This window comes from Polypterus senegalus, chromosome 9, assembly GCF_016835505.1.
Source record: "Polypterus senegalus isolate Bchr_013 chromosome 9, ASM1683550v1, whole genome shotgun sequence".
NCBI classification, from domain to species: Eukaryota; Metazoa; Chordata; class Cladistia; order Polypteriformes; family Polypteridae; genus Polypterus; species Polypterus senegalus.
This window is the reverse complement of record NC_053162.1, coordinates 82276350-82290797: the sequence shown is the minus strand read 5'-3', so window position 1 is coordinate 82290797 and position 14448 is coordinate 82276350. Positions and strand designations below refer to the sequence as shown.

Genomic DNA, 14448 nt, shown 5'->3' with positions numbered 1-14448 from the left:
TTTTCACTATGAATTGAATCATTAGTAGTCAATGGTATATCTATAAGTAGTGTATACCTGCAATTTAAATGTATTGCTACTCAACAAATACTCATCTCTCATTTCTGGATAATTAAAATTAATTCTCACATAGTACCATTTAAAAGAATGATAATTGACATTAATTCAGAAAAACGACCTCAATATAAAACATCTTTGTCAACTAAAAACAGTACATTTATAAATAACAACCATCTTCATATTGATTTCTACCATTTTCAGGTAATGATCAGTAATCTCATCAGTGTCAGACAGACAGACTATCATACTGATAGATAGACAGACAGATAGATATATAGACAGATAGTCTTACAAAAAAAAGTATTTATTTAATATTCATTACATTATCATCACTTTACAAGCATCTCAGTGTCATCTGTAATCTTTCCTTTTGTCACAGCTTTCTTCATGAATGAACTTTAAGGTTCCCAAAATGATGGCAACATAAATCTGTACTCAGGAAGTCAGATCTCTGTTATAGGACATATGAAGCCATTTTTGCCAAGTGAAGGCTTAACCACCCATAGTTTTATTTTATTGTTGATAGGATTCATCGCCTGCCCTGACTTTCTGCATTGTAAATTAATCCGGCATTGTGCACAAACAAGCTGTCATTAGATCACATTGCTGGACACCACTAAAGTTATGATCTTTTGCCAAAAGTGCAATTCTATCCTGACAAAAGCTCCTGTCTTTTTCCAAAGAAGAGGAAGAAGTGCGCATTATAAAACATTAACCAATTAATAAAGCCAGTTTGTATTTGCTTAGTTTAATAAAGAATAGGACATGTAGAGTACCTGAATGCTGACACTACTGTGGCTAGATGATTATTTTAATTGTCTATTTTACGACACTTCTTTGTTGACTAAACGTAGTAAAAATGAATATCAGCAACAGCAATTATATTTACACGAGCTATAAAACAATATTGTGAACCACAAATGTATTTACATTGGTCTTATAAAAATATAAAGAAATCATGGATGTATATTGACTGTGTACTGAACAAAAAAGTTTATTCCAAGCTTACTGATTAAATAACATGTCACTCACTGGAAACTGGGAATTTAGCTGTAATATTATTTTACACATTATTATATCTGTGTATGCTCATCTGTGTATCAATTTCTTTATAAATGATTCCAAGCATTTTAATCAAGTAGCATCTGTTACTCTAAATTGGAAATATTTAACCTGAATTTCTTTCAAAATATCTTTTTAAATTTAATGATAGACCTCTTTATGTAAATCAATTTGGATATTCTGCATGTGAAAGAGAGCATGGAAATGTGTGCACTGGTATTTGTTTTATATGAAACAGAATATAGTGCTGAAGGACTGACTCTAGTACTTTAATGAACCCTGTGTGTTAATATTTACTGTAGTATTTTATCTATTTATTTATCATGCCCATAGATTTTTGTTAGCACTAGGATTACAATGTGAAAAGAATGTCAGTCGATTACTGGTCACAGAGAAGTGCATGTGCCCTAGTATGATTCCTTGTCACTAATTAATCTAATTGCATGTGATTAAAGAAGAGGAGAAAGCTACAACCTGGTTGAACACTGTGAGACCACCAACTTCATTGAGAAGAGCTGTGTCAGGTACAAAGGGCTGTGATCAGCATCAGTAACTGTTTTTCCTGCAAAAATGCATTTTACTTCACTTTTAACAGGTCAGTAAATTGTTTTATCTTCTGGATACACAGCAATGAAGAAAGCAAATGAACTGTCTCAACCTCATATGCATTAGTTTTTTGGTGAATGCTACAGAACTTTAGAGTGAAAGATCCATTTGGATTAGGTAGCTAGTAGAGAGCAAATTATTAGAGCATGTTTGCATCTTGGTAGAAAGTGTAATGTTGACAGTACATTCCTCTCTTGGGTGGCTGTATTTGTTTATTTTAAACTAATGTGTGTTTCAGTAAATGTGCCTAGAAACAAAGTACTATAATGGAAGAACCTAACCAAAGCAAGCAGCTAAGTACTTTATTTTAACAGACAGCTGCTTATTATGTGTTTTGGTCTAATTCTCATATTTAGGTAAACCTAAGTATATTTAGGCATATACCGCCTCCAAACAAAGACATAATGCATACCTATATAGATAATACAAATCACAAAAGAATGAAAGATGATTGCGTTTGAAATCGTGCAATATGAGGATTTTTTTTTTGCCATGCACCGTGCATGTTTTGGCACAATATTTTGTAAAAGAAAAACAAAATGATAGCAATACCATTAAAATTGTTCATTAAGAAAACCACTAAACATTACAAATGTCTTAGAAGGAACTCTTTGACTAATTGGTAGTCCCTTTGATTCACCTGCTATCCTAAAGTAGCACTACAGCGGATTTTAAATAATGTGTATTGAGAAAGAAAGAAAGAAAGAAAGAAAGAAAGAAAGACTAAATTATTTCACATGCATCTTACTTATTAAACTGCAATACTACCGCATGATACACTATAGCTGTTTCTAAACACGATTGTAATTCTGCAAACTTTTAAACAGTCTAAGTCATTACAATGCTATCGAAGTTATACAGGATCAAGAATATATTGGTTCTGGGTACAATCATTTAACAAATGACAAATGTATTTGTAGTAAGGTGATGTGTCTTTTCAAAAAAAAAAAATGTGAATCAGGTGTTTCGGAGACAGATGGGTACAGTATTCCTGAATAAATATTATATTGTAATCCGCAATCTCCTACATGAAGAACCATACAGACCCTGGACGCCCAGCTAAAAGATTAACTAATAAGCCCAAACAGTCAAGCAGACTAACTGACATTTCAGCATGACAATATGCCTGCTTGTGCTGTTGTCTGCCAGTTTCTCATGCCTACAGATAAATTCAACGATGGTAGCAACCTTTCAGTTTTTAAAGTAACTCCAGTGTAAATGTTTTAGATATTGCTGCTTTAGTGACCAAAAAGTAATCATAAATTGTATAACATTAGTACAAGATCACCTAATCATTATAATTGATTATGCAGTAGTTATTTCCTGTTTATCAGTCTTTAGAAGAAATTGCTGGGCTGGTCTTCATAAAATATTAAATCACGTTATTCAAAAAGACAAGACTTACAGGATATGTGTGCTTTTGTCTACCCTAATTCTATATGTACAATGTCACTGTTGTAGACCACAGCCTGAAATTTTGCTTTAAGAAAATTAGCATTTATTGATCTGTACAGAGTCGCACCAAAAATATAAAAAAGAAAAGTAATTTACAATTCTCCTCTGTAAGGCAATTCTAACAGAGAAAGAAAAAAAATCAGTTCACGTATGTCTCAGAATACTAAAGACTCAGCTTTGCTTGAAGACATCAAAGTATGTCTCTATGAAAAATGCTCTACCTGTGTACACAAATCAAAAGAAGTTCACAAATAATATTTATGCTCATTTCAAGGTTTGCCCAGCAGCATCTGTGCATTTTTCTTTTAGCAGGTCTATTTTTTTTTTTTTGCATTTAGGCCAATTACAATGTAAAACAGATAGAGCAGTATAATTTTTCAAAAGAGGTAAATGACTTCCACTAACTGGTTTCAAGTACAGTGCATTAATCAATGAGTCTAATTGGACCTATTTTTATCAAGACATACTACAATACAGATTGATTTAGAAACAGGCTTGGGCAAACAAAACAGATCAAATTTTATTCATATTTGATAAAATTTTTGAAGTAATTTTCTTTAAAGCAAAACGTATCGATATTGTTCCTGAGCAGTGGGTTTCTGATATGCTGTGATAACTGTGCTGTAACATTGAAATAATAAGATAATCATATAATTTTGTGTTACTGCTAAACATTATTTGAAAAAATAAAGAGTTACAGCAGATAAACCTAAAATGCACTAACTATATCTATCCGCTTTCAAATGTGGTCCAGCAAGTGATAAATAACAGGTGCAAAGTGAACTTGCATAGCTGAACTGATACAACTCCGTTGGGATTGAGTGTATTATGCGTAAACATTTTTCACTAAAACACTGTAAAAAATCACCATGCTTCTATGCATGGAAGGCTAAATGCAATCCATTTTTTTTTAAATCAGAAAAAACTTTTTTTTATGATTGTTCCTCAGTTCTACTCCATGACCTACTTAGATGATTTTAGGATTTAATGATGTTTTCTATACCTAAGGTATTGATTAGAAAACACTGAGACTCCAACCTTAATGTGATTTGTGTAATAAGACGTTTTGAGGAAGGAAACAAGACCAATTTTTTATTTGTTCTGCTGCTTTCCAACCACAACACTTGAGCCCAAAGAGCATTATTATTAATTCAGCAAAGCCTTTATCTGACCAATTGTTGTTTCATTTAGTACAGGCTTGTTACTAACTTTCAATGAAATCTATACAACTACTCTGGAGTACAGACTTAAAAAGATTCAAGATGTACAGCAAGTAATAAGCATTCAATCCTTTCTACTGTATCTATCTATCATTTCCAATCATTTCCTTCCAATAATTAGACATGTTTGCTTGTACAGTTTGAATCTATATTTCAGTCATACTTTGTGCTTGGTTAAACTACCATATTGTTTAAAATGACACAGTGAAATTTTATAATTTTAATGTAGACATTCATGTTCATGTCAAGTAGAAGTCTATCTGGCTGCCATATATTTTTAAAATAATAAGCAACTTGAAATAATCACTACAAAAGCCCTTCACTTTCAAACGTTTCATGAAAAATAAAGGAGGAAAAATAATCCAGTATTAATCCACTAATACAGGTGGAGATTCAAAAATGCTTTTGAAACATCTAATGATATGACATTAGCGCTGCTTGAAATTAGGTGCAATTCTTTTATTTTGTCTTGCCACCTAAACATACTTTAAATAATAGGACAAAAATGGTATGCCACTGATCTGTTGAAACCATTTAGTGCAATAAAGTTCTAAACCAGCCACCATGAATTCAAAGTGACACCGGGTCAGTACTGAACTTTATAATTTAAAGCACCAAATTATTCAAATGGGCTTGGCAAAGCTGAGAGTGCCACTGTATAGATGCTGCACTCCCCTCTTAGACCTTTCTATAGCATATGAAATGAATTACTCTGTTAAAATTACCTTTTCTATATATTACAATTTTCTTTTCACTTTGACACATAAAAGCAAAATTGTTATTGCACATTATGTTCCCTTTTCATATGCAGGTGCTGTTTATATTTCAACACAGCTTACAAAATCAGGTTCATATTTTCTACACAGTAACTTCCCTTCCGATAACTGGGCTCAGGTAAAAGAGCTGCCTTGTGATATTTAAGCAAAGCTGACAGAGACAGTGATCAAATGGTTGCAATGCTTTAGTCCTCTGTACATACTTTGAAATATCTAATACATAAAGCTATAAATGTTAAAGAATTTTGCCTTCAAAAAAGAACAGCACATTATTAAAAATTGACCAATTTTTCCTTAACATGTTTATTGGGTGTATATTCTATTAGCACTAATTTAATTTCAAAGTAATAAACTAGGAGAGTGTAAAACTAAAAACTGTGTAATTTATATATAACAGAAATGACTACTCTATTTATTATCCACAAAGATTCAAAATTGCTTTTGGAATCAGACAGCTTCATAGTATTTCAGTATGCATAACTATAAGTCACTATGGTATTAACTTAATTATTGATATGGTTATTTACAAGTAGTGTATATTAAGCCCTGCCTGATTCTTTCTAAATTAGTTTTTTCTTCAAAACATAATTTAGCAAATACACCTTAAAGTCTAAAAAAGACAACTGTGTATTATTTTAATGTTGTAGCCGAAAATAGTCATAGGCATTTGAGTGGTATGCAGACATATCACAATGAGCCTTAAAGATGAACGTAAATGAGCAGTGTAGAAAGATAATTATTTTGAGTATAGTGCTGTTAATCACTTAAGATAAAGTCAGCCTAGCATTTAAGAAAGCATAAATTAAGAGAAACCCGCAAATTCACTTTTACTTACCAGCTTATGCTCGCATTTGACTGTATTAAAGTATGTATGACGGTGTGTATGCACAAATAAAAACATTTCAGAGAAATTAACCAATAAAGATATTCAAACCTTTGTGATATTACCACTATATATTTATCTATTTTTGTATATCAAAGTTTGGCAGTATTTAATTTACTGTGCATTACTCTTCTTCTCTTTGACCTTGCTTCTTTTGGAAATTATTTTTTCTAAAGCAAATACATTTTCAACCACAAAAGGGAAATGATATCATGAGATCTGTTGGTTATCCTTCTTTTTACGATATTTTTGAAATGATTATTTAGAACTATTAGTTCCTGTAAATAAATCTTTGCAGGCACTGCATTTTCAAGTGTGATTTATGATGCGCCTTTAAGACATTTACTGTCAATTTAGCATTAAATAAAGACTACATATTTTAGTATCTATTTCCTGATTTCATTTATCTCTTTTCTAAAATGAGTACACATGTCACTGCTTCCAGTGCACCGATGCTCAACTTGTATTAGGTGGTAAATCCAAAATACACATACTAAATGTTCACTCAGAAATTCTTAAGAAATAATTTCTACACAAGTTACACATACTGCTAATTCTTCCACAGGCCAATATGGTTTAGCAAGTATCCCAAATTTTTAAACCACATTGTTGGTTAAGCAGAATTTCAATTCACTTGCTTAAAATTATCAGTGCCCTAAACAATAGAAGCATTTTGTATATAACACTAAATCAGCAGTTATTATTTAAGCATTCACTTTTTAGAAATTCATTATCACACTTTTAGCACAGATTAATGATGTGACTGTGATTTCATTAGATGTTTAAAAAAAAGCTTTGAAGACAATAACAAAATTGCATTTCTACTTTTCACTGAAAAACTTTTGTTTTCTAATGCTTATTGATACAAATTAATTTTGTCCTTATGAATATACATTATAACTAATGAAATGAAATGAAATACAGCATGGAATAATTTAAATGTTATGTGCAATAAAATACTGTTCTGTCTATCTATCTGCTGTATCTATCTGGGGATAAAGTGCATTTATGTAACCCGCATTATGTTGTATTATATCATTATAAAAGAATAAGCTTGAAAAAAATCGTATTATATCTATCTATCTATCTATCTCTCTCTCTCTCTCTCTCTCTCTCTCTCTCTCTCTCTCTCTCTCTCTCTCTCTATATATATATATATATATATATATATATATATATATATATATATATATATATATATATATATATATTATACTATAATCAGCAAATATCTACAGCACGCCAAAAGTAAATGAGACAATTTCAAACTCCACATTACACCTTTAACATTTCTGTGTTCCTGAGATTTAAGCATATCTGAAAACAGTAAAGGGGAACAGAGATTTGTGAAGCGCTGTGATATGTGTGTGTAAATTATTCTCGTTTTATCAAAGTGCGGTTCAAAACGCATATATTAAATAGCACATATTTCCTTTGCTTTATTGCAAATATTTAAAGTGCCTACTTTTTTCTTCAAGGAACTCGAAAGATCGCTCCAAATGAGTTCGCGAGCACGTCTGTTTTAATTGCGCCCTGTATGGAATCAGAAGCCGCACCTTCAAGTATAAAGTAATTCAAGTGGCATCGCGACGAGTGATCAATATGGAAAACCTACTTGCATATTAGTTATAACTGCAAGGTCTTACTTTCAATCAGTGCAGCGTAGTTGAAACTGCCTGATGTTTTTAAGTTTGCCTTAAGTTTAATTATTAACTGTGACCTGAAGCACGCACCATTATCACTTAAGATGTTGCGCAATTCAAAAGGTCAAAAGGCAACCAGCAAAGCCAAAGGCTAAAAACTGCGGGCAAAAGGAAGGTAACAGGTAACGATTTAAAAAAAAAAAAAAGAGGGGGGAAAACTCTCATTCTTTTTTCTTTCTTTCTTTTGGTCGCCCCCGTTTGTTATGTTTCTGGAGCTATTTACTAAAGATATAGTCCCTTTACTAGTACGTTGGGAAGAGTCATGAACCCTCAAGTGTTAATCAGTGTGATAAATCTCTCTTTGAAGAGCCCGGCTCCAAGCTTTGCTCCAGTCTTTGTGCAGATGAAGATAAAAATAAGTTGATTACAGCTTTGAATACTCCACATTGTCATCTTGCAATTATCCTTAAAAATCCTATTACAAATACACTTATGCACCGCTAAGCATATTTGCTCCAGAAGTGGGGGTCTGAACTGCCCCGTACAGCTTAGTGCCCTTAAGGGGCCATAGAAGGCTTGCATAGTTTATTAGCGTATTAAAAATACATTACATAACGACAGGACTGTAAAAGCTTGCTTTAGCTAATTTTGTTGTATGTTTTAGTTATTTGCTTTCTGTTGACACACAGAGCAATTTCTAGCTTTCACGACTTTTGCTGTAACTAATAAGAAGAATCACAACACTTAATGAAATATATGTCTTTCAGAAACTTAGCAAATCAAGACTAACTCTGCATACATTGGTCTACAATTCGTCAACATAAATTTAGAGGGGGTAAAGTTAACTTGTTTCATAACTGCAAAGTGGTGCCACAGTGCCAAGTACTTAGAGCATAAATATAAAATACAAAAAAAAAAAAATAGGCCTGCCAGTCAGTGTACTTTTCAAAATGATATAGTTCTAGTAAAAAAAAGTTTTAAGCAGTGAACCTCTGAAAAGAAACTGAATTGAGCCAAAAGTGCAATTTATTTATTTATTTTTGCATATTTTAAAATTCATTTTTATATCCACAAGAGTCTGAAAGAAAAATTAAGCACATATATGAACATCACATATGGTTAGTAACTTAAAAGAACTAAAAAATTTTGCACAGCAAAATATATAGAAATGAAATGAATTGTAATTGACAGATTTTTTTTTTACTTTTGTGTGTGTGTATTTATTATTACTAAATTATTATTATTATTATTATGTTTATTATTATTATTATTATTGAATTGGTACTTTCCACACAGGCAGGGTATCAGCCCCTGGTGATCTATCAATATCCAGACACTGAAGATGATTATTGCCATTGAAACTTCAGTTGTATATTATAACAGAGACTCTTAAAAATTGCATCACTTTAAAAGTGCAGTAATGCCATGTATAACTGTATAAACCTTACTTCTTTATTTTGATTAGCGTTTTAAACAGATTTGCATTTTCTATTATATGCTTGTATATTACATTTTAGTGCAAATTCAGTCCAAAATACTTTTTTTTCTTTTTTCTTTTTAATTACTAGTATTGGTTATTTGTTTTTGTTTTTTTTTTTTTGTTTTTTTCTTAAGCATACATTTTCAAATGTATAGCAACCAACACACTGCCTCCCCACCCCCGCACCCCTTGTGAGTGCACAGGACTTCCTCCTCCTAATACTTTGGTTTAAAAATACAGTCAGTGGTATACCAAGGGCTACATTTTATCCAACTCCTGTTTTAATTGCAAGCACATGCTGCAAAATTTGTTTTATGTATTCAAACAATCCCATTTATTTTACAAATTTGCCCCTCCCCCTTTACATCACAACAATAAAACAATTTAGTGCATCAGACCATATAAAACCTACAGCTAAGTAAACCTAATCTATCTATAACATTCCTTTTTTATAACAACCTGTAGCATAACCATTTAATTCAGGGCTTACAGATTATAAAACTATATACTTAACTTATATACTGGGAACTCACAGCATTCCACAGAATTACCAAATGCATTAGAAAGGGGCATATGTTAAATAAAAGAAACTGCTTTTAAGCAATAAAGAGTTTTAGTCCCAAAGAGGGATCGATTCCTTTTTGAAACTTCCAAGTCCTCTTTCCTTAACAACACGGAATCCAGTTTGACAGCTTTCAAGAGGAATGCTTCAGTGCATAAATGTACAAATAAAGAAAAGAAAAAAAAAATGGGAGTCTGACTTTTTTCCTTTCTTTTTTTTTTTGCACAACTGAAAACTTCAAGCAGTCTATAATAGCAGATGCATTTTCATGTGGGGATGTCACTCGCACTTTTTTGTTGCAAACTCAAAAAAGTGATGAAGCAATATATAATAAAGTTATGAATGCCATGCCGTTTAAGTCATCCAAGAAAGTTCTTTTTCAAGCACAAAGAAAAAAAAAAAACAAAAACAAAAAAAAAACCATACATGTCCAGCATGCAAGGTTGTTTTTTAATATAATGTCTTTTGATAATGTATATATTTTCAACAGTTACAGTTCTTGGTTGCTAAACACAAAATAGCAAGCATTATAATGCATGAGATGAGAATGGAGTAAAAATGGCAGGCTCAAAGTATTTTTTTTGTTTGGCAAATTAAAAATAAAAATAAATAAAAGCCAAAAACTCACATGAAAGCTGAAGGTGGCTGGAGTTGTATTTTTGGCGGGTGGGCCTTTATTTTCATTTTTAAGCTGGGTAGTGCTAAAAAATATCTTGATGAACTTAAAAGGCAAAAGTGAGTCTCTTTTTCACAATGCAAACTCAAATGTTATGCAAAAAAAGGACTTAATAGAAAAAGACACACACAGCAAGCCCAAAACTAATGTGTCTGTGCCTATGTGTGTATATACTGTACATATACACACATACCTGCAACTATTATCATAACAAAAAGACACTGATGGCAGGTTTCAAAGAGTAAGTTCCAAAATGAATATATATCTTTGATAATATGTCCAATCTTTATTTTATAAAGCCCTCCCCCTGCAAAAAAAAAGAAAAAAAAAACTTAAAAACTTGAGCAAGCCACCGATTCTCATTACAAAAGACGAAAAAGTAAAGCACCTTTTCTAAAGGTTGGCAAACTTGCTTCTTGGTCTAGTAAACCCCAGACAAAAAAAAAGAAGAAAAAGAAAATAATAATATTTCACATGGAGAACTGTTATTAAGGGGTTGACAAGCTGTGTTTGTATGTTGAGACTCACATGAAAAACTCTGGAGAAGAAGGGTTGTCGCTGCTGGAGCCGTTTTCTCTGAAGCCATTGCTGATGAGCTTCTCGTATTTTTCCTTGTAGGCATCCCTCTCCCGGACCAGCCTGGAGATCTCTTGCTTGAGGTGCTCAACTTGCTGCATGAGTTGATTCTTCTCGCCTTCCAGGACGTGCCTCTGCTGGACCCTCTTGTAACGACACGACTGGGCATAGCCTCTGTTTTTAAGGGTTCTCCTCTTTTGTTTCAGCCGGATCACTTCTTCTTTGCTGACCCCCCGCAGCTGCCGGTTCAGCTCTCTTACCGACATGGTAACCAGCTGCTCGTCCGAAAACCGGTCGTCCAAATGCATGCTGTGGTGCTGGTGGTTCGCCCCTGAGTTGCCGGTGGAAGGCGCCCCGGATGCTTGGTGGTGTCCGCCGGTGTGATGGTGGTGGTGGTGGTGATGAGGAGCCGCGCTCTGAGCTGCAGCCGCCGCGATCACTGCGGACACCACAGCGGCGGCGGATCCCATCTCTTCCCCGGCCATGGTGCCTCCCGATCCGGCTCCTCCGGCAAACTGCTGCCCTCTAGCATAGCCGTCGAAGCTCTGAAGCTGGTGACTGCTGTTGATCAGAGCCTCTACTGCGTCTTCAGGGCTAAAGCCCAAAGCCTCCGGGTTCAACTGCTGTTGGTAGCCGGTCATCCAGTAGAAATCCTCCAAGTGCGCCTTCTGGTCGCTCCCAGAGCCCGGGCTGGGCGCCGAGAAGCTTGGGGAAGGGGGTACGGAGCTGCAAGGCGTGCTCATCGGGGTGGAAGACAGGGATCCCCCGGCGATCAGGCGGCTGCACTGGCTGATGCTGCGATCGGGCTCCACCGGCTCCTTTTTCACTTCAAACTTCATCAGATCGAAGTCATTAACATATTCCATGGCCAGGGGACTAGTGGGCAGGTCGGAGTTGCTCATTGCCAGTTCTGATGCCATCCTTTTGCTGTTGACAGTCCTCCAAAGGGGGTGAAGAGCAGCTGTCAAACTGTTCTGGTTTGAAAGAGTGTGAGCCAGCTTGATTTATTTATTTAATTTTTTTGAACCAAGAAAAAAGAGCTTTCGGTTTGCAGTACCCTTTTTTCTCTTTTAAACTCACAATTTTCCTTCGCTGTAGAGTCTATTGCACAGACGCATCAGAGCAGCGCGCGTGTTGTCCCTTCCTCCGTTCTTTGCATGAGATCTGCGGCTTTTTTTCAGAGAAAAAAAATAAAAAAAAAATGTATGAAAACCTTGACTACTTCATGACTTCTTTATATACTGTAAAGTGTACGAGGCTAAGAAAAAGGGAGGAAACAAAGTCAACTTCTATTTAGCCGCGCAGAAGAAAGAAAAAAAATAAACCCCAAGGCTTGTTGGAGAAATTTTTTAAAGGATCACCCAGCAGATGAGTTTAAAAGCATTGCTGAGCTTTATAGCTGCTCTGACGTCAGGTTCAAATGGGAAATTGACTAAGCCTCTGAGCCAATGGGCTCGCTTAGCAAGAAAGCTAATTAGCATAATAGTATAGAAACAAGGAAAACTTTTCTCAACTGTCAATCACAAACTATCAGCTGACTGTCAGCTGGGAGTCAAAGTTTTTAACTCTTTCGAGTCTCAGCAAGGTTTTCTTTTAAACCTACCCCGAGATGAGTTATTTGCTGCTAATAACCGCGTAAGTGTAACCGCGACGTCGTCTCCCTTCCGTGCGTTCTATATATTGTCTGTTGAATTCAGTTGTACCTGGTTTTTTTTTGTTTACTTGAAATCGTTGATTTCAAACAACCAAAAGCAGCAACATAAAAGTTCGGCAGTGCAACTTAAAGCAGGTTGCATCCGTACTAGCGAAGGCACAATTGCTTTTCTTACATATAAGGAAACACGGTCGAACTTTGCAAAAAGTTGTGTTGTGCATATAGTCATGCATTTTGTTTAAAATCCTAAAAAAGAACATCGTCGATTATTGTAAACTTTAAGATATTATTTTCGAAAATGCGGTTTGCTGAATTTTTGGTTTAATAGCAAGAAAACTCGGCAGCGATTTGATAACCAGAATGTCCAAATAATTCACATAAAATTCAATGTATTAGACAATAACAGGGCAGCCTTAACGTGTTAACTAATTGTATGAAAGTGAACATTATACACGGGATTGTCTCTGTTTCAGTCACACCTGGTATACCATTGAGCAGCAATGTTTCAGTTTACGTATACAAGATAAGTATATTTCTTATTTTTAATCAAGGACTAAAATAGAGGGATGGTGATAGAGAATGCAAGAGACAGAAAAAATAATAAAAAGATCAGAGGGGGTGGGTAGTGTGAATCAGTGAAAAATCAGAAGCAATTTACTCTATTCAGAAACTCAACAGTGCCACCTTTTGGAGAAAAAAAAAATATTACTTCGGTGTTTCGCTCGGGCCATTTGTTTTAAAATTAGACGCCCCGGATAAGCGACATTAAAAGGAAAGGACACAAAGTTGTGCTGGAAAATAAACCGTGCCTACCTGAAAACTGATCTGCGTTCAAAAATCTTGCTTTTTTATGCACTTTGAACTTTGCAATTATTTCTTTATTGCCCGGAATGCTGCGGATCTATAGGAAGGGAAATAAAAGGTTCTACGGATAAAGGTATAAATTACTCAAAAATGGTCTTGCCCCATACTATAATAACCTCAGCCAGCAACTGCCACGAGAAACAACTCAAAATAAACGATCGGTTCTTTTCAGCATATGTGTATGTATTGTCAATAATAATAAAAGGTTGTCTTATTAACATAACGGTTTGTTGGAGACAGGGCGGTTTTTATTGGCTTCTTTCAGTATGAAAAACCATCCTCTGAAACGTATTTGAGAAAATCAGCCATTATTGGTTAACCTATAATTAATACAACTTCGAGCTTAAATTAAATACGTGTTTTCCTATGGAAATTATGAACTCCGAACGAGTACAGTTCCGGCTTTATATTACAAGGTTTTTATTTTTGTAATACCCAACACACACACACACACACACTCATCCACACACCCATAAACAGCCCCCCTTTGCTCCCAAATCAAACCTTGTGCGTTTAAGCAAAACAACCAGTGCTCTTAAGATCTGCTTTCTGAAGGTCTGTACTTCATTCACAAGAAAGCTTTGGACACTAAATTTAGCGTTCAGTTACGGACACGCTCTTGAAAAAAATTGCTCCAAAGGCGCTATACGGCTGTAAGTTTAAAGAAAATACATCAGACCTGTTTCGAACTTAGCATTTTTTGTTAGCCCATTAACACACATTCTTAAAATCAATTCAGATTGTGTAAAATCTAGTGCGAAAAGAAAATTGAAGTAATCGTAATGCATTTCGTTCAGGGTTTGCTTCCTTTAATAGCTACATCAATCCATTTTAAATTAACAGTAGTTCAGCGTTAAACTAGAAGTTCCTTTTAAGATTAGATGTACAGCTATAAAGTTGTTTATCAGTAATTCTAAGAAACTCAACTTCT

At 34.4% G+C, this 14448-nt stretch overlaps 1 protein-coding gene across 4 annotated transcripts in view; it reads right to left on the bottom strand.

Moving 5' to 3' along the window:
• mafa (v-maf avian musculoaponeurotic fibrosarcoma oncogene homolog a (paralog a)) overlaps positions 1-12371 on the bottom strand; it is a 500829-nt gene extending 488458 nt beyond the window's left edge. For 2 of the 4 annotated variants that reach the window (XM_039763368.1, XM_039763367.1), the window contains exon 1: positions 10952-12371. In XM_039763368.1, the coding sequence (XP_039619302.1) occupies positions 10952-11919 (968 nt within the window). In that variant the 5' untranslated portion in view covers positions 11920-12371. Of the gene's footprint in view, positions 1-7527 lie in introns of all 4 variants that reach the window. The other 2 variants (XR_005634903.1, XR_005634904.1) reach the window with 2 other exon arrangements.
• Between the last annotated feature and the right edge of the window lie 2077 nt (positions 12372-14448).